Source organism: Conger conger, chromosome 1 (assembly GCF_963514075.1).
Source record: "Conger conger chromosome 1, fConCon1.1, whole genome shotgun sequence".
Taxonomy (NCBI): Eukaryota; Metazoa; Chordata; class Actinopteri; order Anguilliformes; family Congridae; genus Conger; species Conger conger.
This window is the reverse complement of record NC_083760.1, coordinates 22,758,808-22,783,233: the sequence shown is the minus strand read 5'-3', so window position 1 is coordinate 22,783,233 and position 24,426 is coordinate 22,758,808. Positions and strand designations below refer to the sequence as shown.

General features: G+C 41.5%; 2 protein-coding genes across 2 annotated transcripts; one reads left to right on the top strand and one right to left on the bottom strand.

Moving 5' to 3' along the window:
* The first annotated feature begins 277 nt into the window (after positions 1–277).
* Positions 278–12,941, top strand: coq6 (coenzyme Q6 monooxygenase). Its single transcript, XM_061243567.1, has 12 exons — positions 278–769; positions 1,346–1,480; positions 2,161–2,219; positions 4,314–4,440; positions 5,781–5,911; positions 6,240–6,347; positions 7,885–7,947; positions 8,392–8,499; positions 9,119–9,321; positions 10,183–10,298; positions 11,965–12,131; positions 12,817–12,941. Exons 1-12 carry the CDS (start codon positions 544–546, stop codon positions 12,844–12,846), a joined length of 1,473 nt encoding a protein of 490 aa, XP_061099551.1. The 5' UTR covers positions 278–543; the 3' UTR covers positions 12,847–12,941.
* Positions 12,942–15,539: 2,598 nt separating this feature from the next.
* Positions 15,540–23,714, bottom strand: entpd5a (ectonucleoside triphosphate diphosphohydrolase 5a). Its single transcript, XM_061255903.1, has 13 exons — positions 23,432–23,714; positions 22,816–22,895; positions 22,164–22,307; positions 21,576–21,651; positions 20,840–20,875; positions 20,405–20,493; positions 20,042–20,121; positions 19,231–19,292; positions 18,621–18,722; positions 17,427–17,570; positions 17,038–17,094; positions 15,914–16,029; positions 15,540–15,795 (listed from the first exon to the last, which is right to left on the bottom strand). The coding sequence occupies exons 1-13, from the start codon at positions 23,658–23,660 to the stop codon at positions 15,712–15,714; spliced, it is 1,299 nt and encodes a 432-aa protein (XP_061111887.1). The 5' UTR covers positions 23,661–23,714; the 3' UTR covers positions 15,540–15,711.
* Positions 23,715–24,426: the final 712 nt, after the last annotated feature.

Sequence of the window (24,426 nt, the reverse complement as noted above, 5' to 3'; positions counted from 1 at the left end):
AGTTACTGGCTGGAATAAAAACTTGTGGCGCTAACGTTAACACCATTGCACCAGCATTCATCAAATGGTGTCCAGAAAAGTAACGTTGCGTAATTTAGTAGCTTTTACTTCGATTTCAATGTCTGTTCAATCGAGTGGTTCGTCTGAGCAACAAGTACGATGCGTAAACTCCTAGGTGGTGTGCTTGAAATAAGTTAACGTTATCTAGCTATATTCATTAAAACGTAATAATATATTTTCCCAGGCGTTAACGGTCATGATGAAATATAAATGACCAAATCGCAAAATCACCGGTGGGTGAATTGATGCTGAGCAGCAAAACTACAGCCCCAGTTTTATGATTGGATGTTTCTGACACGGGAAGTGTTTACTACGCGTCGCTGTCCGTACTACAGTTGGGTACTCATGACAGTATGGCTGGAATGTAGAGTGTGTGGTGCTGACAAGAAGGAATAAAGAGGGCGCGTGTGGTGCGCTTTTTGTTGTAAGAACATCGTTGTTTAGCTAGCTATAAAGTTAGCATAGCGAATCTCCTTTCCAAATATGTTTCCTAGGATGCATTGTCTTGCTAAAGTTGCATTGGCACTGCAGGGCGGTGGGCGACGTTACATTGGCCTAACTTGTCTAAATGGGGTAAGAACCTTGACTAGAGGGCTTAGTAATTCTGGGGCTGCCGAGCGTGGCGAAACACATAACAATGAAAACGAACTATATGATATTATCATTTCTGGCGGAGGAATGGTGGGCACTGCAATGGCTTGTTCTTTGGGTGAGTAATGGTGTTGTGATCGGTGTCTCTAGTCTAGCCCGAGTTCAGACTTTTTAGTTGGCTGTAGTCCTGCGATTAGCTTTGTTTTTCTCACGGAGATTTACTGTAATAAACCCCTGTCAGAATCCCAACGGGAAAGCATTATATTAAGTTCCTTCTACATTTTCTTCTCCATCTCCTGCCCACATAAAAGTATAACTATCATTTTGTCCAATGCAAATTCTCACCTAACTACGTACTTGAAGCTGAAGTATGCAATTGCGGTTTTGGTGTAAATTTTGCGATTCTAGAGCCAAAGCAGCACGTTACAGATAATGAGATGCAATTAACAGACTAATTTTGGCGAAATTAGGTGGAATATTTAGCTTTTATGACGCCATTCATGTTCAGTTGCACATTTCTTTAATGGGTAACTGAACAGACAATTAGCTACCTAGTAGCGACTTATGGTGTATGAACTGTGGGCAGATATATTTATTTCTGGCATATCGAAAAATGTATATGCAACGGCGTGACATCACACATATCGGTGAGAGTATCAGACCTCAGAGTGCTTTCCTTGTATCGTATTCGCAGGTATGGATCCGAATTTGGAGGGGAAGAAGATCCTTCTGCTAGAAGCTGGGAATAGGAAAGTTATGGACACAGTCCCAGAGTCCTACAGCACGAGAGTCAGTTCTGTCAGCCCAGGCTCTGCAACTCTTCTCAGTGGTACAATTTCCAAGGGCAACCTGTTAATTTTGGAATGTTGAAAGTTTTTCTATGTAAATGGAACTCTGATGACTGGAACTTGCATCTCATCTGTGCCACCTCATACACCCTGGTTATGCAATCTTAGGAGATGGATAATTACACTGGTCTTATAGTGAACCCACACATGGCACAACTGTATTGCACATAGTTCATGTATCTTGTTGGTGTTCATTGCATGAGGGGAAATAAGTACCTGTTGTGCATTCTTAAGTTCATAATTAGAATGCTGGCTTTGACTTAACTGAATCTTTTAATAAATACACCTTTGGAAAGAACAACATGTCCAAGGGCACCAAACAGCTTTGCACATGTTTTGTCTTGCTTGTTGTAGGATTAAACCTATTTATGATGTGGCTGTGTAGGAATAATTCCCAGGAAGTAGGTCGATGATTAGTCTATTATTGCATACAGTGCTAAGTCCGTTGATTACCATACCTTGGTTATAGCCATCATTTATTTTCGGCAAATGATTTAATGCATAAAATGGCTTAGGCTATTCTTAGAGTGGATCTGTCTTCAAAAGTGTCTCATTGACTGTGCTCTGTACTGTAGCTATGCACTTTCCTAAGACTCCAAGAATATGTTCTGCTGACTTCTAGTTGTTGCTCATATCTTTTATCTTTTTCCTGTATTTGTAGGTATTGGAGCATGGGATCACATAGTAAATATGAGATGCAAGCCTTATCAGAGGATGCAGGTTAGTCCTAAAGCAGTTCCTGTTCACTACCAAAGTGTTACAACTCTTTTCACTTCAGTTTTTCATTTGTACCCTTGCATGATGCAGATAAGATGGTTGCATGCAGTAAAAGTTCCTACAGCCTTAATTCTGTTTTTTTCCTGTCACTCCGAAGGCTTTAATGTATGATGCACACACCCTTTGCCGGGTACAGAATAAACACCTGTGTAATTGCTTCACCCGTAATTATGAGCTGTGCACCGGTCATCAAGTTGTATGTAAGCGGGGAAATATGTAATTTATGGAAAACACAGCTTGTTTGTCAGTGCAATTCAAGGAAAGTGAGCAGTGTTGGCATGGAATTCAACGTTATCATATTTCCTTCTCTGAACCTCCATCATGGTGTACAGTGCAATTTCCTGGGGACATGTAGCATGTAATTGTTCACAATGAAAGGTAAATGGTGGTGGAAGTGCATATTTGAAGCATTCTGTGGTTTGATATTTAAAATACTAGAAGTCAGCCAGTTCCTGTAGTGTATCTCCCTTTCCTGTGGATGTGACATTTAAAATGATAACCCGTAAACCATAGGCTTCTGCAAACAGTTGGATTTTCTTTGGTCAAAGGGTAAAGTGTTAATTTATTAGAAGCATGTGAATAAATCAATATGACATCTCCGAATGTTCATTTAGCTTCCCGGTCTTCTAATTATAAAATTTCATGTGAAAAACAGGGGGAGAAGATTAAAGTGGAGGGGACTGTGGATGGCAAGAGTAAAGTGACCCTGGTTTACAGCTGAGGCCAGAATGCGGTCCCTCCTCTAAGATGTGGCCTTTTTGTACCAAATAAGAAACCGTGTGGTTTCTGTTGTGGCAAGAGATGTCATCTTAAAATGCTGTATCGTGATATACCTCTCCCATAATATCTCGGCTCTGCTTTCTTTTTTTTTTCGCTCGTGGTGGTTTTGTTAATGACAGCATGCTGTGGCACTGTGGCCCTTAAAATCCTCAGAAGATTGGCAGGCCAACGTATAGTTACAGTCCCAAGAGGGCATTGCCAACAGGGCTTCCCTTTGGTGTCCAATAAAACACAAATGAAAAGAAGCTGGAGGGGAGGGCAAGAAGCCACGCATCCTAACATGGCGCCCATAAACAAGGAAAGATGCTCTGCTAGTCATCAATCAACTGTTCCGTCACATTCCTGTGGTATAAGAGAGGATACACAAAATCACGTATTGCTCTCTCCATGTATGAAATCCCTGCAATTTTAGGTTTGATTAAGTTGAATTTCTGAATGAAATGTTTATTCTAAAAACTACTGCTGTCCATGGTTTCTGATCAGGGTAAAACCAACTGTGTTCTTATTTTATAACCGCACTTGTTGCAGTTCAGTCATATATGCTGAACGGCTGAAAATGAATGTTGAAAGGCTTTGCTTATGCATTGCATTCAAGTCATAGCCCTACACATAAACATTAAAAAATTCAAGGGTTTGACAGCAGTTATCTGTTATCCGGCTGAGATGCACATGATTTAGACTGTGCCTGCTGTGCAATAGCATTGAACTAATATGCTATTGCTAATATGAAGTGGGGCTATCCTACAAACAGTTCAGTTTGTAGGATAGCCCCACTTCACTGCACAATGGGAACCCCTGTAAGTCTGCCTGCTCTTGTTATATCGGTTATCATGCCATTCAGATAGTTGCACGTGGTGCTAGTGTGTTGTCTCCTGATTGACAGGACATTGCTAAAATGGGTCCGTAATTAAGGATAGTGATCCCAAAATGGGGATGAAATATTGGGAATAAAAAGAAAGCTAAAAGTTATATTTATAACTTGGCCTTCTCATGTGTATTTGCATGCATATGCTATATATACTTACGTATATCCTAATGCAAGCAGAGGCCTGAAAGAAGGTTGGTGCTGCTATTACACTGATGTTGGGTATCTGGTTTATTCACCCATTTCAGAAGCCGAGCACTGGCTGCAGCTGGGCTGCTTTGATATCTTTAGTTGAGTGAAGCTACGGTTCCTTGGAGTGCTATGAATAGGAAAAGGGGTTGCTTTTAAGGACCAAGCTACTGACCGCAGGAATAATTACCTAACCCCTTTAGGTTTGGGACGCGTGCTCGGATGCCCTGATCACTTTCGATAAGGAGAACCTGGAGGATGAGATGGCTTACATCGTTGAGAATGATGTCATCGTGGCAGCCCTGACAAAACAGCTGGAAACACTCCCTGGTAGGTTCTGCGTGGAGCTTTGTAATGGCCTCTTTTCTTTCGGTCTTGATGTCACTCTATTACATTTTCTCCCCTTAATTTTTTCAATGGTTTGTTCAGTCAATATTTCGTGCTGGTCTGGCATAAGGCATTACCACAGTCGTCCCCTCCCATCTCCATTCTGTTTATTTCTACTTTTTTGAGTGTCTGTTTACGAGAACTGGTTCAGCTCTTGGAAGCATCCATGTTTTTTCTGCTATTTCAATCAAGCTGCAAATTTCCAATGCAGCAAGCCAAAGATAGAGTTCAGAAAGGTTAGCCACATGAGTGCACGTGCAGTGGTCTAGTGACCTATTTAAAAATGCCATGTGCCCCTGAGTCTCTTAAAGCTCTCTGAGGATGCTCAAGCCCTGATGAGGCATTGTTGCTGAAATTAAACAAACTGTTGTGAGGGTAACAGAGCTTAGCCATGTGCTTGGCTTTAAAAGATCAGTGCCGTTTTATGGTTTACAGATGCGCGGTTTTTGCACGTGTTGCCACTCGTGTGAGTCACGGTTGTCCTCAGCCTCCCAGTTCTCTGCATAGCAATGGTTCAAGGTCGCTGCAGCCGTACAAGGCTGCGGCCTGACCAGCTGGTTCACAATATCTCCACAAACCAGTCCCAAGCAAGCCGATATTTGTCACCAGTAGTTTAGTAACCAGTGGTCGTTCTGCGGGCAATATTTGTTCCAAGTCAGCAATGCAAATGTGATTACGGGGCCTTTTGTGTCTGGTGACCAGGCCTTTAAATTCCAGGAAATGTCAACATGCCCTGCTGGCAAAAAGCAAGGTTGAAGCATGGTCCACTGGTAGATAAACACTATTAGTCTGTGCCATGCGGCTAGCCGAACCCATTAAGACTGTCAAATTGATCTTCAGCAGCTAGTTCCTGGCAGCTACCAATGTTTTTTATGAAGTGGCATTCAGATCTTTCCTCAGTCACAGTCAAATCTTGTTTTTTTTCTCCCCTTGAAATGAGTTAAATGGTAAATGGCTGGCATTTATATAGCGCCTTTATCCAAAGCGCTGTACAATTGATTCTTCTCATTCACCCATTCATACACACACTCACACACCAACGCCAATTGATTGCCATGCAAGGCACCGACCAGCTCGTCAGGAGCATTTGGGGGTTATGTGTCTTGCTCAGGGACACTTCGACACAGCCTGGCCGGGGGATCGAACCGGCAACCCTCCGGCGCCCTTGGACGGCCTTGAAGAGCCTGTCCAAGGAATAATTTAGCAGTTGCATCTCCTGCTGATTTTTGTTGTGGTTTGCAGCGCTGGCTTCCATGACCCTCTGTTTTTCTCCCCTTCCTCAGATAATGTGAAGGTCCAGTACAGGACTAAGGTGGTGAAGTATGTCTGGCCCATGTCCTACCAGGCTGCAGGCTCCATCCCCTGGGTGCAGGTGAAGCTGGCCAATGGCGAAACATTGCAGACCAAGTTGCTGGTAAGTGGGATGATGGCAGTGCATTTTTGTGGCCAGGTTGAATAGTGTATCACAGTCCATTGTTGTCTGTGCTCCTTCTTAAAAAATGCGACTTCATATCCTTAAGAATGCGACTTTTGCTCAGCTGCCAGGGCAACATGAAGTCGCATTCTTAAGGCACCAGGACATTGTCTCAAGGCTGCTTCTTGAATTGTGCATGCTCTTTACTTTCTGCAGCTCTCTTGTCAACTCTCTGCCCAGAAAGGTCTTTATATTGAATAACTTTTAAAGTAGTTAGGCTTGCCTACCCACCTTATGTTGTATAGACAGTATGTTGGTTGTTTTCCAGATTGGGGCTGATGGGTCAAACTCTATGGTGAGAAAGGAAGCAGGAATACCCACAGTCAAGTGGAACTACGACCAGTCTGCTGTTGTGGCGGTCCTGCATTTGTCCGAAGTAAGAAGCCAATGCTCTTCAGCTCTCGCCAATATCTATCTCCATACCCCACAATAATTCCCCTACTCAACGTTTGCAGCCAAAGACAACATCCATCACTCGCCTTGTGTAGTTTTTCCCCTCTACATCAAACTACTGCAACCTAGTCCTTATTGTCCCAAGTTCCACAGGGTTAGTAAATATAGGCTGTTCACTCCAGGAACTAACATTCACAATAGCTTCTTTCCAAATGTAATGACCTAAGTTGACATGACCCAAGTTAAATATAGGTTTCTAAGGGGTGTGTGTATTTATGGTAGTTATCAACAGTTAACTGTACAATGGGTGTGTGAGTGAGTTGGAGTCAGCTGGGCACAGCAGTAATTACAATGTTCCTGTTCAGTCAGGCCTAGAATTATTAAAGGGTGAAGTTATATCTTGTTCAATTGCTTTGGTAAAGTAGGTATCGGTATTAAGTGGGTTTTCTTTTTAGCAATGAATTACTTGAAATATAAGTTTATCGGAGATGTTTTGTCACCCACTATTGTTTGAAATTGCCCTGTGCAATCTCTCCTCTCTGGATTGTTCCAAATTGCATTTGTAAGTCATGTTGTTTCTCGATCTTTTAAAAGCCTGCTTGATCACTTAATGCCATAAATGCAGACGGTAAACACTAAGCTAAGCTACAGATATAGTCTGCTGTGTATATTTTAAGCTGGTTTTTGTCTTGCTGTGTAGAATTAGTATTTATCTTCATTTTAGCAGTGTGCTGGCATCCTGCTACAGGCAAAATTACTTTGACCGGGCCTAGGCTCACAGAGCCTCACAAGTAGTGTAGGAGGACAGGAACAAATGTAGATGGAGTACTGCCAAGAACACTTAAATAAAAATTAAATGTCTACAGTGCTCAAGGGCACCCACTTGTACGTCATGTAGAGGCTTATGTAGATGGAAGGGGGAAAATGTGGAGCCAAAGTTACACAATTATTTCTTAAACTCAAGGAAAACAGAAGGGTAAAGTAGTTGTTTACTTTGCTGTGAAACTGGTTAATTGAATTCACCTACTTCACTGTGAGGTAAAGAATAACAAACTGCAGATTACATTATTGGCATTAAGCTCCCTGCTCATTTTTTACTTTTTCACAGTTACTCTAGTATTAAAGGAAAAGGCAACATGACTTTGAGTAACTGGAAAAGTGACAAATGAGCAGGCAGCTTTGAGCACAAAAGCAAGGTGCCCCATATTAAATTGTCCCTTGATGATGGCACACTCAGAGTGTTTTTAATGGTGGGATATTTTACTCGCTTAGTGTCCAGCATTTGGTGACTTTAATTGCATCAGAGGGTCCTGAGACCGTGACACTCCCCTACTAAGTGTCTGCGACGACTGTCTCAGAAAAATAATATTCTCCAATGCACATGCTTTGTATGCTATCAGGGGGGCATGCCATTGCTGATGCCCCCAGGTAGCACAGGACATATAGAAAGTTATTGATGAATGTGTTGGTCTTGCTTTTGGATTTGTTTTCTCTTTTTCAAACTCCCTCTTTGGTATTAGCCCACAGAAAACAATGTGGCATGGCAGAGATTCCTTCCAACTGGTCCTATCGCAATGCTTCCAGTAAGCTTCTCTTAACTCATGTTTTGTCTGTTCCTTATATTATAAAATGGTAATATGTGCATGCTGTTTTTTGCTGCTCATGCAATTTGTGCCTGAATGAAACACACTAGAAAGCAGAATTACATTGTCTTTGTGTACCCCCCCCCCCCCTGTAAAATGTATTTATTCATTTAGTTTTTTAACTTTGCACCATTTAGTGTAGTTGACTAATACATTGTGCCATGGTGCATTTGTAGTTCTAAAGAGCGTAACATAAAGAGGTGCAGCAATTGTCTGCCACAGTTCCTCCAGTGATGTTATTCTTTCTATTCTATTCTTTGAAATGTATGAGACCACTTCAGTTGAGTTCCCACTGTGATTTTTTTTAATGAAAACATAAGAATTCACTCTCATCTGATGGTCTCGCCTGCGCTCTTTCCCAAACCCCCTTCCCGCCTGCAAAAGCTATCTGACACAATGAGCTCCCTGGTGTGGTCTACCAGCCACCAGCATGCGGAGGAACTGCTGGAGCAGGATGAAGAGAGTTTTGTTGATGCCATCAACTCTGCCTTTGTGAGTCTCCCATTGCTGAAGTGCGTGATGTCCCTGTCTTTGTACAATGAAAACATTCAAGCAGACCGGCTGTCTGCTCGAATGTTTTCTCTATGCCTCTACAAGGTGCACTGGAAGACCAGTGTTTCTAAGCATGAAAGAATCCTAAAAAGAAGAAAACTGAATTAAAACTTGAGAAAAATAATATTTGTTATATATTACTAACACAACAATCACGAGGGGCAACATATGCCTTTAAAGTACAGTAATAACTTAATACTGATGGTGTTTGAGGTTTGCTGCGCATTCTATTAACTTAGCCCATCTAGCTATGACCTGCCCTCTGTGACCTCTTTTCTGAATGAAGCCCATTTTCTCAAGAGTGTTATTTTTACTGGGTTCCTACAAGGGGCAGCAAGGTTGAGTCATGCATGGTTGGTTTAATACACTTGCGGTTGGCGACCATGGTCATTTCACTGAGGAAAGTGTTTAAAACCAAACCAATTAAAACAAGGGTTGGCTTTGTTTTAAATCGGCTAGTTTATTTTCCCGTCGCTGCCCGAGGTTTGGTCAGGGACTACCTCGTCATTTCTGTCACCTCTTCATAGCTTTTTGTTTTCTTTTTTTTTCCCTCCCACAGTGGAGTAACGACAACCACTCGGAGCTGATCGAGACGGCCGGGTCACTTTTCCGGACGGCGCTGTCGTTCCTAATGCCCGCCGGGTCATCCGCGCGCCAGCTGCCGCCCAGCGTGGCCAGCATCGGGCCGAAAAGCAGGGTCACGTTCCCCTTGGGCATGGGCCACGCCTCGGAGTACATCAGGCACCGCGTGGCCCTCATCGGGTACGTCACCGAGGGGGCGGACTGGGCCCCGGGTCCGGTTTGCTTTGGAAAGCCTTCCACGTTTAGCACGTTGTCAGCACAGGGCGTTGCGTTGTTTGCCATTTTCTTAGCACTTTATCAGTGCGCTTAAGAACAAACATTGACATTCTGCACTAGGACTTGAGCGCCGGCCCGTCAGTCACTGGAGGGGGTGTGTTGTTTGGACATGCAGTGGCAGACAAGCCAGTCTGGCTGAAACGCGTCCAATCACGGCCCGCCATAGAAGCAGCTCGCTCGCCTCCGAAATAGCTGTCTGTGCCGACCCAGGTGAAGCCGCGAGTAAACTCCCGCTAGTTTCACCTGATGATTTTGCAGACATAAGCGCTGCCCCCTGTGATTACTGGGATGTTCTTTTGAGTCTGGCTCCAGAGCCCCTGACTGATTTATGCATTTGTTCCTCAGAGAATAAAGAAACCACCGTACCCACTGTATGGGAGGGTCTGTGGAGTTCTGTTATTGCTGCCTTCGTGTAACAGGGTCAGCTCCGGGAGTATGGTGGACCGCATGTTCTTTCTGGCAATAGCTATCCTATAACCAGGATCAGATGGGGGCAAGAATTGCCTTAAGTCTGTCGCCAAGGCTCTAATCTGTGAGGGTTGCTAGCAAGTAGGTTGGGCCTTGCTCAATACTGCTCGCACAGTCTTGGGACATAGAATGAGTCAAAAGAGGATGAATGGGTTGAAAATAATGTGGAATAGAAATAAGCCAACAAATTTCTGTAAGAAGACAGTGGATCCTAGTGCTGGTATCCCTGGAACTGAAAGGCAGTTGGTTCAGATCTAGGATCATGCTTGAATGATTTTATGAATGTTGATGTTACAGGGACGCTGCTCACAGAGTACACCCATTGGCTGGCCAGGGGGCAAACCTGGGATTTGGGGATGTGGCATTTCTCACTCAGGTCCTGAGCCAAGCATCCTTTAATGGGCAAGACCTGGGTAAGTGCATGAGACCATGATTTTTACATGCTTTTTTCATGATAGTCTTTCAAGCTGTTGCATGTATATGTCTGTAGAAACTGGATGGTTTTCTCCTAAAGGAATCTTGATATGTTTTCTCATCTTTTGAAATGCAGTTAGATTTTTAAATTGTGGGATTACTTTTTTTGGTTTCAATTCAGGATTTTTTTTAACACTGGTTAACACTATTGGTATGAGTACTGTATTGCATTCTCATGCAAATGGTAATGAAAGTATTACCTTGTGAAAGAGCCTATTGGCTGCTGATTGGCTGGTGTGGAAGGGTCAAATTAAGGTAAAGGCAGGTTTCAAGGGTAGACATTAAGGTGAGCCTAGAAATGTGCCAGTAAACATTTACTAAAAAGTACATACTCTTATGAAGCTCCCTGGTTGGTTATATGTTTAAAAACTAAATAAAATGTGTTATTGCTAAATAATGCAAAACTTTTACATTACTGAAGTTCTTTTTTTTTTGTACATTACATAAACTAACAGTGGCTCAAAATACATGGCCATGGGACACATTACATGTTTGTTTTGATTTATTCCAGGCACCTGGATGTAGACATTTATAGTGTCATAGATATCCTGCTACAAGCAACAAGCAACAAGCTTTAGTCGTGTATATATAGTAGGCATCAGAATGATTGGCAACCTTGGATAAAAGTGTGAAAGGAAACAACATGCCTAAATATATATTTTATGTCTAAATATATGGGGAAACTATATACTTTTATTTCAATACATTTGCTCTCCATGTTTCAATGTTTTTTATTTAGTAATAAAAAAATTATGAAAACCGCAGGTGCCAAAATGATTGGTACCCCTAACAATTATTGTAAATAAAATCAAACAAAGTGAAATTGGCAGTATAATTTTACTTTAATTTATTTAATCTCAGTCTAAAGGAACTATATTGTGTCATTTCATCACTTCCTAGTATACAAATGAGGTAACAAGCATGCAAAAGCCCTTTGTCAACCATCAGCATAGGAAAAGCCAGATGACGCATGTTAATTGACCATCACAAGACGAGTAATGGGTACATGGAAATACATAAACAGTTAAACATTCCACTATATAGTATATAAAAGTATATCGTTTTCCCTGTTTGAACAGAAAATGTATATCATTATCAATGTTGTTTATTATATGCAGCCTTTTTTCTCCATTTTTATTAAGGGTGCCAATAATTCAGGAGGCCTCTGTATATGCAGTAAGCTCCATAAGTCTTTGGAGCAAGAAGTATATCATTTTTGCTCTTCACCAAGGGCACATACCAAGAAGTAGGTATGAGGGTACAGTCTGAATTGGAAGAACTCTTCTCCATGTGTATTGACATTTTGCCTTGTGACCAGTGAATTCCCAGTATAAAGTGATGCTTTTCACGCCCACTTCTGAAACTATAAAACGTTGGGTCATTTTCTTTACCATGATGCTTCATAAAACCTTAAGATGCTTTGGAGCCTGTTGCCTCGTCACCAACTGCCGTGGTTGACCACAGACCAGAACGCAGTCATGCATGAAACTAGCAGTTGCTTCGAAATGGCATAAACTTTGGCTTTGCGTAGCCCTGCTTTGCTCGCTACTACTTTTTCCAGAAGTTCCCTTTGACTATCTGTCACCGGTTCACTGTGCGTTTCAGGGGCCATGCAGCACCTCCTGGAATACGAGACGGAGCGCCAGCGCCACAACCTGCCCATGATGGCCGCCATCGACCTCATGAAGCGGCTCTACTCCACCAACTCCGCTCCCGTGGTGCTGCTGCGCACCCTCGGCCTGCAGGCCACCAATGCTGTGCCACCCGTTAAGGTAAGCCCCGCCTCCTGCCCCGCCCCCCTTCCGCTGATTACATGCCTCAGTGGGCCAAAAGCGCCTGTAATTTACTGGGCCGTGCTCCTGGTCGTGAACTACGGCGCTGCCTAAGTTTAGACCCAAATTTAGCGTTACCGAAATTGTGTGGGTGGGGTACAGGGCTCGCCCCGCGCTGTGTTCAGCAGCATTTGCTTGTGTTTTCACACTCCTTTTATTACAGACCGCTCATGCGAAATGGCTTCATTCCCTAGCGAGTGATCCTGAGCTAAGCACGCATGGCTTCTTGAAAAGAGTTTTATTCTGAAGGCCCGATTACGCACGATATTTGGACGTGCTATATGTTCGCGTTGCACATTCATGGCTCTGGTCCTGGAGGCCCACAGGGTCATTTCTTCAACATTCAAGCATTCATTCACATCAATTGTTTCTGGAGGCCTGGGAACTTTGATAGAGAGTGGACCTGGTTTGGCACCCTCCTGTTTGCCTGGTTTCCTTTGATGTAGTTATGGTTCATTTATGCCCCTTGCAAATTTGTGAAAATAACCTCAAGATGGATTCTTGAAGATTCAAACACAAAGACCCACAGAGATGGGTATGTCAGTGGAACATCCATGGCCAGTTTTAATTTTTTAATGTATTTTTTAATTTTTTAAAATAAACTGTCCCCTCCTTTTGTTTCTAGGAGCAAATCATGGCATTTGCAAGCAAGTGAGAGACTACCTATGAAGTGATGCTGGTGGGAGAACATGGTATCATGGTGGTGTCATGTGTAAAAGTGTAAATTAATAAAGTTTTATTTTAATTTCAGAGATTGTCTAGTATTTGCATTCATGTTTGCACTGCCTGTATAATGCTTGGAGATGTCTGTTTCTTATCTTTTCACCCTAAGTTTCTGAGGGTTTATTTTGTAAAATACATTTGAAGCACTTTCTGAACAGGTTTTGACTCTAATCAAAATCCTTTGTCACGGTTCACCAAAATGAAAGTACACATTAATATACGTATGCACCTTATGTACAATGCACCTTTTAGCAAGTAGGTGGTCAAGTTTCCTTCCTTTCTTTTAGCTGGTCTATTGATCTCATCTTAATCATCTACTAGGACTAGCAATAACGGTTATTTTTCCCTTTCTGCATTAAATTAAATCACACTATTTTTTGTCTGACTTGAGGTTATGAGCCCATCGATAAACATCTTCATTGTTCATGCACATGGGCTTTCAACCTGTTTCTAGTTTTGCACAGAACAACAGTGCTGAACTTCACCTCAAATCTGAATGTGACCATTTTTCATAAGTGAACATTATGGCGATGATGTATGAATTTGTCTTCGGTGTTGACATTCTTTTTCCTTTATATGGTCTTTGCATTTACAATATGGCACTTGGCAAAGTAAGACATTTGAATGTGTATGTGAACAGCTGCATTTTTTTAGTTTTCTTTTTAACTGGCTTGGTGTTTGTAAGGTTCCACTTGTTTATGTGGAAATTAAATAGGTGGTAGAAAGTACACTGACTATAAATGTTGTAAGCCAGTTGACTAGGACCTGGGCCAACACTATGAAATGCAGTGGATGGATTTGTAGGATTAAATCGTCCAAGCTGATCTAACTGTACAATACAACACTTTGGATGAAATTTCAGCACCAGAGCTGTAGATCTGACATATTAATGTTGATTTTAAATAGCTGGCTTTCATGAAAATGATAGAACACAGAGGAAGGCACACAAAACTAACATATCCTACTCCAATAATGCCAACCTGTAGTTTTGGACATCATGACATTACATTATTGGCATTTGGCAGACGCTCTTATCCAGAGGGACGTACAGTTGATTAGACTAAGCAGGAGACAATCCTCCCCTGGAGCAATGCAGGGTTAAGGGCCTTGCCCAAGGAGACCCAATGGCTGTGCGGATCTTATTGCGGCTACACCGGAAATCAAACCACCGACCTTGCGGGTCCCAGTCTTGTACCTTAACCACTACGCTACAGGCCGCCATCCGGTCAGCACAACCAGTCCTGTCATCTTCATTCTCCTTTTCAAGTTCCACCATAGCTATTGTCCACACTTGAAATTAAGCAAGGTACAATGACCCATCTTCCCATCAACTTGAATTGATTCTGCAAACATTTGAAATGCACTAAAACATAGTGTTGCCACACTGTTAATTGGTCACTTCACTAAATTAGATTTTGTTCCTGTTCCTTCTTTTTGGTTCTTTAACATTTAATTTGCAAGCACTGTCATGCTAAAGATGGGTAGACTGTACATGACATTCACAGACTTAAATTATCAAGAAAAAGCAAAACAGACCAAAGTGTACAAATGGTAAATGTTTTAATAAAATTGAATATATATATATATATATATATAATATATATAAATGGATTTATACAATTCACAATAAAGCAGGATTGTTTTTCAATAGAAAAATTGACAAATACAGAAGTTACCTTAAAACATACATTTTTCTACACCCAATCCCTTTGATGGCACGTCAATGATTAGAACATTTCAGGTAAAATAATTACAAATGCAGTTGAAAAACTGCACTTTTTACAATTAATAAAACAAAATTTCAGTTTATTATTTAAGAGTATTTTTTTGCACCAAACAGCTAAATATTTTGTAGTTCACCAAGGTTAATGGGATGTTTTAAGCACCAAGCTGTACATTACATTTTTGCAAATGAAACCAGCATTTGATCCTGCCATTAACAATGGCATGCAACAGTGAATTTGCCTATTTCATGAATAGTGTTCTATTTATGGTCACACTGATACTGTACAGCTTTTAATCATAGGCTTAATAATATATACATAATATAACATTTATTAGGCATATTCAGTGAAAATAACACTTTCTGTCTCTGCTTTCCTTGCCCCCTGAGTTGTGGCAAACACGAAACCCCCCCCTCACCCCAATAATATTAATTAATATGTACAACTCCTTCGCTGACAAAAAGCAACATCGTAGGTACAGTATCTGCAATTAAAGTGTTATGTGCAAAACAGGAAGAAATAAGCAAGAATAGTTGGGGTATCTGAAAGATTGTAAATTTGTAGTATAATTCTGACCTAGAACTACTTCAAAACATACATTACTATTAATTTATGTTCATGGAACACTGGTTTTGTTTTTGGTTAATAAATAATATTACAATAAAAATGACAACGAAAGAAATGTGAAACAAAAAACAAAACTGGGGTCTCACAATTTTTCTCCGTATCTTGCCCTTTAAAAGCACAGTGAGAATCTTCCCTTCGTACCAAATAAAAGATTAAAAAAATTATTAATATTGCCAGGATAGAGACCCAAAGGAGGTTAAATGTAAACGCTTGTGTTAAAAAAATAAACTCACGCACTAATCATGGATTGAACATACAGTAGAAATAGCTGGTATTCTTAAAAAAATATAGTGATTTCATTATCAACAGTTCAGTTTGTGGGTTGCATGGTGAGGGCGATGCGTCGTTTTACAAAAAACTGCAGTGCAGTGCAGCCTGGGTGCAGGTGAGACAAAGGCCTGGCAGTGATGACCTCTGACCTCCCTGCCAATGACCCCTTACTGCCCTCAGTGGATGTTCATGTTGCGAAAGTGGTCGAAGGTGGCTCCCAAAGCCCAGCTGGTCTCCACATTGTTCACCTTCTTAGTCAGCTGTGTGGAGGAGAAAAATATATCAGGGATCATCACTCACAGAGATGAGTTGGTTCACAGTTATATGCCATGTGACAAAGTGGAACATACGGTGATGCCTTTAATATGGACACCTTACCTGAAGTACTGTACTGTCCTTGAAGCCAAAGCCCTCCTTTAACAAGCAGGTAATATATGTCATGTCCATACACAGGAAGGGGCTAATGGGACGGTACTTAGTCATTTTGTTGCACACTGGAATCAAGGAAAGTAAAACAAACTTAGTCACAGTTTATAGTTAATGGAAGACCTACAGACAGTTGTACCTACAAGCCTACATCATATTGCAAGACCTGCCAGGAGCAAGACAGAGCTGGCAACAGTCCTGTTCGATTAATTCAAACAGGGCATATTGCTTACAGCCACTGGAAACCATATCCTTTGCAACCTGCAGGTTAAAATGGACCACGTTAGGCCTGTGCATGTATGGCAGAATTAAATGTGTAACTAAAACACTGCTGCGCGTGTCTGCCTGGTTGTGGGTCTTGCCTGTGAATTCAGCCCAGGTTTTAACTGATTGTGGAGGGCCTGTGAAAAGAGCCAAGCCTGGTTTGCTAAGGTCTGTACTTGCTGGTGCACTAAGAGAAGGCCTGGCCAACTGTACGAGGACAAGGTGGCGTCTTCGCCCCAGACATTTTGTTGCAGGCAGGCGCTGTAAGCACTGTCTGACCCAATGAGAATGCTCCCTAGGTGAGCTGCTGGGTTTGCTCCTCTGGATGGCGGAGTAGTGTTCTCCCTATGCAAATATACTCCAGCAACACTCCAGCCCTTTCCGACAAGCTATAAATCTGTTGTGCAACATGAAATGTTTGTTTAACCACAGAAGTTATTCCACATGCTCTGACAAATGGGCCGGGCCCATAAATGACCCAATAAAGGAGACAGGTCATCCGCAAATGTCCAAATAATAACACAGTATAACATATTGTACATGTTTATGCGTATACCAAACATGTCAATCACAACTCATCAGCTTGCGTAAGCTGGCAATAAAGCCAATGCTTCAGGTTAACATGAGCCAAGATATCTGGGCACAAACAAGGCCCGTGTGTTTGTGTGAGGTAGAACAGGGCGTGTTTTGGAGGAAGGCACTGTGGTCTAACATTTTGTGAAGCTTGTGCGATTGTTGGAACCTTGAATACAAAGAAGAGTTTGTTTGTACAAAATGTACCAATACACCCCATGTGCTCTCAAAGTTCTCACCTTCTTTAGCTCTCTTTTTGAAATCCCTAACTTCCACAACTCCACCACGACTGCCATCTGAAAGGGAGAATTATTTTCTCATTCAGTTTCAACTAAACAATCACTATAAACACTAATGAAACTAGTCTCTGTGAATAGTCAGTCATTGCCTTCAACACTATAGGTACAGTATATTAGATAACTAGCTTTACTAAGGGAAGAAATAGATCATTTAGTAGGATAGATCAAAACATGAATGCTACAAGCCCCAATAGCTCAAATACGTTGTATTCTTTAAATAACGTTTTATATAAATGATATGTTTCACAGTGATTTAAGTACAGCAGTCTATGATTTAAGAGATATATTCGGGTATATCTTTGGTATATTCTGCATTTGTGTTCTCTCACCAATGAGGCCTGACTCCACAGCTCGGTCATAGTAGTAAGAGAAGGCATAGAAGATGCTGCTCCCCTTCACCTCGTACGGCTGATGAATAATCCCCTTGATAACCCTCATCACTTCGTAGTAGCAGAGCTTATACCCTGCATAACCTGCAATTAAGTGGAAAAGACCATTTAACGTAACATATCCACATGCTTATAAGTGACAATGAGCTGGTAATTCGGGAATTTAACTCATCATTCAACATATACGTAGTACATCTAGTTATAGATCGAAATGCATTACTTGTGAAGTAATAATTCCACACAAAACCCAGGAAAAGTGTTTAAATGGACATAGATAAAGTCCAACTCACAAGGATCTATACTGTATACATACTTAGCACTGTATGTCTAACACTGTATGTTACTCTCAGTGTCTGTGGATTCATATTCTAAAATCGAGCAAAAATGCAGACCCTCTATAACAGTGCTAAACGGCTTTGCGTCCACAAGAACCGAAGAATGCGTGATTCACAATGAAGTTTGCACTGAACTTGTGCAGCCAGTGCAGCACAGAAAGAGGCTGCCTCCCTGCACTGTCGCACTAAACTGTCTAGGCTTGCAAGCCGCCCCTTGGGGACTGTGCATTCCACGGATTGTACCAGCGCTTTCATAACGTTCCTGCAGAATGCTGGAAGAGTGCCTGAGAGACCACTTTCGTTTTGGCCAAGAAAGAAAAAGGGCAGTTAGCTCTTTACTGAAAAGCCAAGTGCTGACATCAACAGCACTCCACGCATCCCCTCAGGATATCTATTTTTTGCCACATGATTGGGAGCGGTTTGGTTCAAGCCACTTGTTGCAAAGAAAAATTACAAGTCAGTGACAAACCTAGTATCTTTTGGCTACATGACTGTGGTGTGGGAATGCTGTATTATTTGAGGAGTTAATTGACAATTGCAGTGCTCTTAAATACATGGGCTGCTGTGTTATTACTGTTAAAAGGTCTGTGTAAGAAAAGATTGCACCAGATGAGGGCCTAAATCGTGTTTCTGGCTCCACAAAATCAGGCTTAACAGACGTGCGTGGTTGAATTCAAATGAAAATTCTAGTTTTTAATTCTTCTGCTAACGTGATCCTGCTCTTCCTGGACTGTTCTGAAGTAATGTAACTAAGTTTTTTAACTAAGTGAAACAACAAGTTAGACAGCAAATTGCTTACCATCAGGGATTCCACTGATTTTGTAAGTGATACCACCAAAAGTCCAGTCCTCTCTGAACTTCTTGGGCAAGCACGAGCTTGTGAAGACTTTCCACTCTAATCCTAGAAGAATCAGACCATGTGAATTACTCTAGCTTTCCTCCTATAATTATAATATTATATCTGTACATATACATACAGAGAACAATTCACAATAGTTTGAATTCATCAGCTGAGAGCTTACCCCAGGGTAACTATGGAGCAATGGAAGAATATAACAATATGATGCCTGATAGCAACAAGTTCAGGCTTAGTTGCAAAAACCACATAATCACTGGCTGTTTACTCTACTTCCAAAATTACTAGCATAGTGAGGGTCCCAGAGCATATTCTGTAAATGACCCTACAGACAACGCTGAGCAAGCTGTTCTCTGAGCTATAATAAAGGCCCATGGAGTGATTCAGCTGAATAGGCTATGTATCATGCCTGATAAATAGGGTTATATCTATTTATCTATTATACTATTCTGAAATATCAGTTATACACACGTCACAGTATGGTTTGCATCAGCACAATGGACCACTGTTTCACAAGTTTCACAGTAAAAGGTTTTGATAAAAGGTTTATTACCATCAGCACCAAGAGCCCCTAGGGTTGCCAATCGAGCTGCTACAAGTCCATTTCCAAGGTAGCTATACAGGGAAGCATCAGAACAATCATTATACTGGTCCTAAATGCTTGAGATGTCAATGAATTCTTAAGTTCAGATCAAGTAAGTGTGTGGTCTTTGTCAATGGCAATAGGATTTTAACAATAAACCGTTGGTCTGGATGAGGCTTGTAATCTTTATCTAATATTTCAGGTTGTTACCGCTGACTGACAAGCATGAAAACCAGCAATCTTCAGGTCAAATGTTACCACACTTGGACTTTTCAAATGTTACCAACAGTAATATGGGTGCAAGTGAGGCAAGAAATTTGAGAGTTGGAGAAGTTGACCCTCAACTCACCACTGGCTCCAGAGCCACAAATAACTAAGTGTCTAAAATCTCTACAGATTTGTTACCCTTATAGATGTGTGTTTGTATATACACTCACTGAACACTTTATTAGGTATATATATATAAACTTATTTATTCATTAGACTACTTATCAGCAGTTTCTGAGAACCCTGTCTGACACCAACCATTCCACAATCAAAGTCACTTAGATCATATTTCTTCCCCATTCTGACACCTGGTCTGAAAAACAGCTGAACCTCTTGACCATGTCTGCATGCTTTTAATGCATTTAGTTGCTGCCACAGGAGTGGCTGATTGAATATTTGCATTAACAAGCTGGCATACAGGTCTACCTAATAAAGTGCTCACTGAGTGTATAGGCAGATGCAGTATGAGACAGACACCCTGGAATGTGCAGGGCAGGAGACGACAGGAGCTTACCTGTGAGTGTATAGGTCATATGAGCCATTGAACAGGTCGAACTTAGCAATGTAACTCGGAGGGGCAGAATTGATTGTTTTCTGTGAAAAGAGAAAAGGGTCCATTATTGATCTGCTCAGCAGGCTTGACAATTTGTAACCAAATAAAAAAATCTTGATCTTAAAGGATGTCATGCAGTTAAATAATCAATTATTAATTTTTATTCATAAAGTTAAATAATCCGTTTTTAGGCATCAATTAGTTCACGTGTAGTTGATATATATCATGTTACAGTTTATAGGTAATAGACAAAAAACATTGCAGTAACAGTTAATATGGACATTCTTAAAAGTATGTTGTTCAACAGTGGTGGAATAGATTTACCTTGGATTTCGGGAGGAAAGTGATCTGTGTTGAACCTCCTCCTAAATCCAAGATTCCCACAGTCCTTCTTGTATTAGAATACAAGTGTCCTACAACAAATGAAATGCCAGTTGAAGATAAAAAGAAACTACTAAGAAATGCACTGCAACTCTTCGACTTAGAGGGGAGTTACACAAAGATTGTACTGTACTGTGATAGGACTACATTTTTTGCCACTAGCTGTACCCAAAGAACAGGAAGTACCGAACATTTATGTTAAGAATCTGTTACCAGAATAGGAAATAGGTCTTCACCGCAATATAGGTTTATAATAACGTTTATTTATATTATGCTATCAGACTGAAAAATGTGAGGGGTACTGAATCCCATCGTGGCCAGATGGTGTAGCTTCGGGTAGGAGACCCTGGTACTACTAAAACAAGAACAATGGTTTACCTGTCAAAAAGTTGACTGTTACCCAAGCCAAGACACCTAGGAGGGAGAGAGACAGAGAGAGAGAGTGAGAGACAGTGGGGGGAGGGGTTGGCTTCAATTTGGTCTCAATCCTTCAATTTGAGAAAACATGAATTATACTGTAAGATGATATCTTAATCTATGCAGTGGCAGAGAACTTACATTTCCAAACTGATGTTTTTACACAATCTTGTGGTAAGACGCCGGGCATAAATTAACTGTTTAGTGTTAAGCTATTAATTTTGATTAATTGAAAAGGTGTTACACCATTCAAATATGTGTGACATCTTGGGTCTGAGGAAACAAACCCAGGGGTAATTACTTGGTTATTTCTTGTGAATTCACAGGATGTCTCATACAATAAAAATGATGAATTGCACAACTGAGGTGACTGGACAAGTGCTAAGAATCTAATTCAGATATGTGGGAGAATGCTTCATATTAAATGTGGGTGGAAGTGCTGACAAATTGTTTGAATTATAATGCAGAAATTAATGGTTGACAAAAAATAAATTAAGTGCAACTTTCACAGAAACCTTAAGATGAATTTGACACATTTGGCACTATTTAAATGGATAGATTTGTCATTAAAAAAGTAATACTGCCCCAATTAGTCACAGGTTTTTCAAATTATGTGCTTTTGCCATTTTTAAAGTCAGCTCAGATTCTAAACAGCTAAAATGTCAAGGTTAACAGGTAAAAGGTCAAGCACACATACCTTCATTTTTTCCATTCATTATGGATACGCTGTTGTTCGGTACAAGAAACGGGGACTCGCCAAAGACTTCTTTGACCTGGTGGCATAATTACATGTGAGTTGAAATGTGTTAATGTTCTCAGAAACTCTACAAATGAAAATAAAGTCACACTGCAGAGACACGTGGGATGAACATTCACAGGGATTGCATTCAGGCTCAATACAGCCTAAGTTACAAACTTATACTATGGGAGCCAGCCTAAACACACAGAAAAGAAAGCCAGATGTGTCGTCATTCTGGCTGACCTTATCTGACTTTCCCTCTCTCGACCGAGGATGTGTATTGAAAATTTCCGTGGATGTGCCTGTAATTTAGGGTGTCTGAGACTAGCCAGCTTTCAGCGCTGCGGTAAAACCCAATAGCGTTAATAAAAGAGATCCTGGTGCTTCAGACAGCCCCGGGACAGCTGTTTCTGCACACACAGAAAGTCACAGACGAGGCGCTTTCTTTGAAGGCAGTTTGTGGTATGTATGCCGGCTCATGGCGGGACTGTCGGTTTCTCTGCCAGCCGTCTGGGCAGAACGGCGTGCGGTTTTCAGATTCCCTACCTCTTCCAGCAGCGCCTTCGCCTTCTCCTCTGGAAGCAGACGAAGCCCCGCTGTGGCTTTCAGGACCACGGGGGTTTTCTTCCACTCAGAGCGAGGCACTGTCTTCTTGGCCAACTTCAGTAGCTGCCTAACTGTGTCCCCGCCCTGAGACAGCCAGAAATCCACCACAGATGTCGGTCAATGCCAAACATGTGACAAGCAAAAGAGCCGACTGCATACGCAACCGCTCTGAATTTGCAAGCAATACCACATTTAGTCACACTCAAGTGAATTAACAGACTAATTTGAGTTTTCACTGCAAATATACTTTAAATATACAATAGGAGCAATAAGCAAAATAAATATATTTTGTCTGTTGTATTTTCCTGGTTTGTACCTAATTGTAGAATGTCACTTTATGTAAAAACAGAGATAGTTATTTCAAGGGACTGCAATTACACATTTGTGGACTGTACTTGGTCAAGATTTTGCTTTGCAGAATTGTAATTTCAAATCCAGATTATACTGAGTACGTTGCATTGCATTGAAATAAGTACTGTACACCTGCACTTGGGGCCATTTACAAACAAGAAAAGAAAAGTATGCAAGTACATTAAAACATGATGTGTCTCTATAGTTAGCATAATTAGAGAAAAGTACATAATGGACATACCACGTCTGGCTTATCTGCATAAGCGGACAACCCAGGCTTCACTGCATGGTACATTTCATTGTCCAGAACAGGCAGCTCAGCTTTAAAGAGAGAGAGAGAAATATGACCAAAACCAATTAATTAAAAGGAAAGTTTAATAAGTAACCAAACATAACATCAATTCAACACTTTCTCAGATAGAGTCCCTGTATCTATCCCTAAGTGTACTGTGGTTAACACTGAATACCACGTTGTCAGAAGTAAATAAGTCTGCAAGAATTCTGCCACATCCTCAGCTCACCTTTCACAGCTCACCTGGGACAGCGACTTTCAGTGAAAACAGTGAAATCAAATCCCCCATGAGCGCCTCTCTCCAGAAGCATCTGTGTCATTTCCCAGTAAAATTCAAGATCCTTCTCACAAATGACCAGAAATACCCTTTCACAGCAACTTGCTACTCCCCTGTCCTGCCACTGGTCCCGCACAGAGCTCTCTGCCTGTCCTTACAGTGCATGTTTATCTTAGCACCGCACAGCCAATGGATCTGCAGCAGAACGCTCACGGTCTAAGAGGTGACGGCCGCGCACTCGGTCGCAAACCCCTGGGGGCGCAACCCGAGCGGGGGGGGGGGACTCACCTGGATCTTTCTGGATGAAGGTGTAGACGTGTATGCGGGTGCCGGTGCTCCCGGCGTCAAACATGATCCCATAGAACGTGTAGCTGTGGTTGCCGGGGCGGGAGACGCCGGGGAGGTGGTTTTCCATGTTGGCGGAATGCTCGCGGTTGTAGAACGCAGCCTCCGCGCGGAAGTTCTCGGCCAGAGCCCACAGGGACACCGCCGACAGGACGAACATCTGCACCAGCATCTTTACACGCAGAGGAACGCTGTCTTTGAGAAAACGTCTTATTCTTCTTCTGTACTGGGACTAAAAAATGTTTGATTTTTGTTTTGGCTTGATCGGTGGAGGTGAAAGCTGCAACCTGCCTGCACCAGCCTACGGGAGTGACAAAAGAGATGAAGAGAGAGAGAGAGAAACAGAGAGAGGGAGAGAATAAGACAGAGTGGATACCAAAGTGCACTCAGGACTGTCTGGTCATCTGTTTACTGTATATAAAGACATAAGGGCCTGGCAGGGAGCCACACCAACAAAAGCCGTCCACCAATCCTGTGCCGTTCCATCCCAATTCCTCTAAACATCCCCCTTGCAAACAAGCTGGATATCAAATACCTGCCTACCAGAAGCATTCAGGGTTTTTTTTAAGATGCTAAAACTGGCAATAATTTCTAGTCTTAATTGAGCAAACTGAAACTAAGGATACCCCAAAAAGAAGAAAGAAAGAGGATATATCAGGACATCAAAGCAGCTAGCTTACTGGAACTAAGGGATTGGTCTTAAAATAGATTTTATGGGTTTATTTAATTAAAATGTGCAGGCTAACATGTGTACATGTTTCTTAAAGCTTCTCTATATCATTACTTGCCTGATAAGTTTCTTTGTTTTTACATCTTAACTGAGATCACTAAATTTAAATTAAATTTTCTGGAATGGTGATGATGTCAAGAACTGGCTAATTATGAAGAGATTACTTGCTACTGTGAAGTTACTGTGAATTGCCCAAATGTATACAGAG

Coding starts and splice junctions, on each gene's coding strand:
- coq6 (XM_061243567.1), top strand. CDS start 544: ATGTTTCCTAGGATGCATTGTCTTGCTAAAGTTGCATTGGCACTGCAG. Junction 2,220..4,313: donor AGCCTTATCAGAGGATGCAG/GTTAGTCCTAAA, acceptor TAACCCCTTTAG/GTTTGGGACGCGTGCTCGGA. Junction 9,322..10,182: donor CACCGCGTGGCCCTCATCGG/GTACGTCACCGA, acceptor TTGATGTTACAG/GGACGCTGCTCACAGAGTAC.
- entpd5a (XM_061255903.1), bottom strand. CDS start 23,660: ATGCTGGTGCAGATGTTCGTCCTGTCGGCGGTGTCCCTGTGGGCTCTG. Junction 18,723..19,230: donor AGGGGCTCTTGGTGCTGATG/GTAATAAACCTT, acceptor TGATTCTTCTAG/GATTAGAGTGGAAAGTCTTC. Junction 16,030..17,037: donor CAAAAAGAGAGCTAAAGAAG/GTGAGAACTTTG, acceptor CCTTGATTCCAG/TGTGCAACAAAATGACTAAG.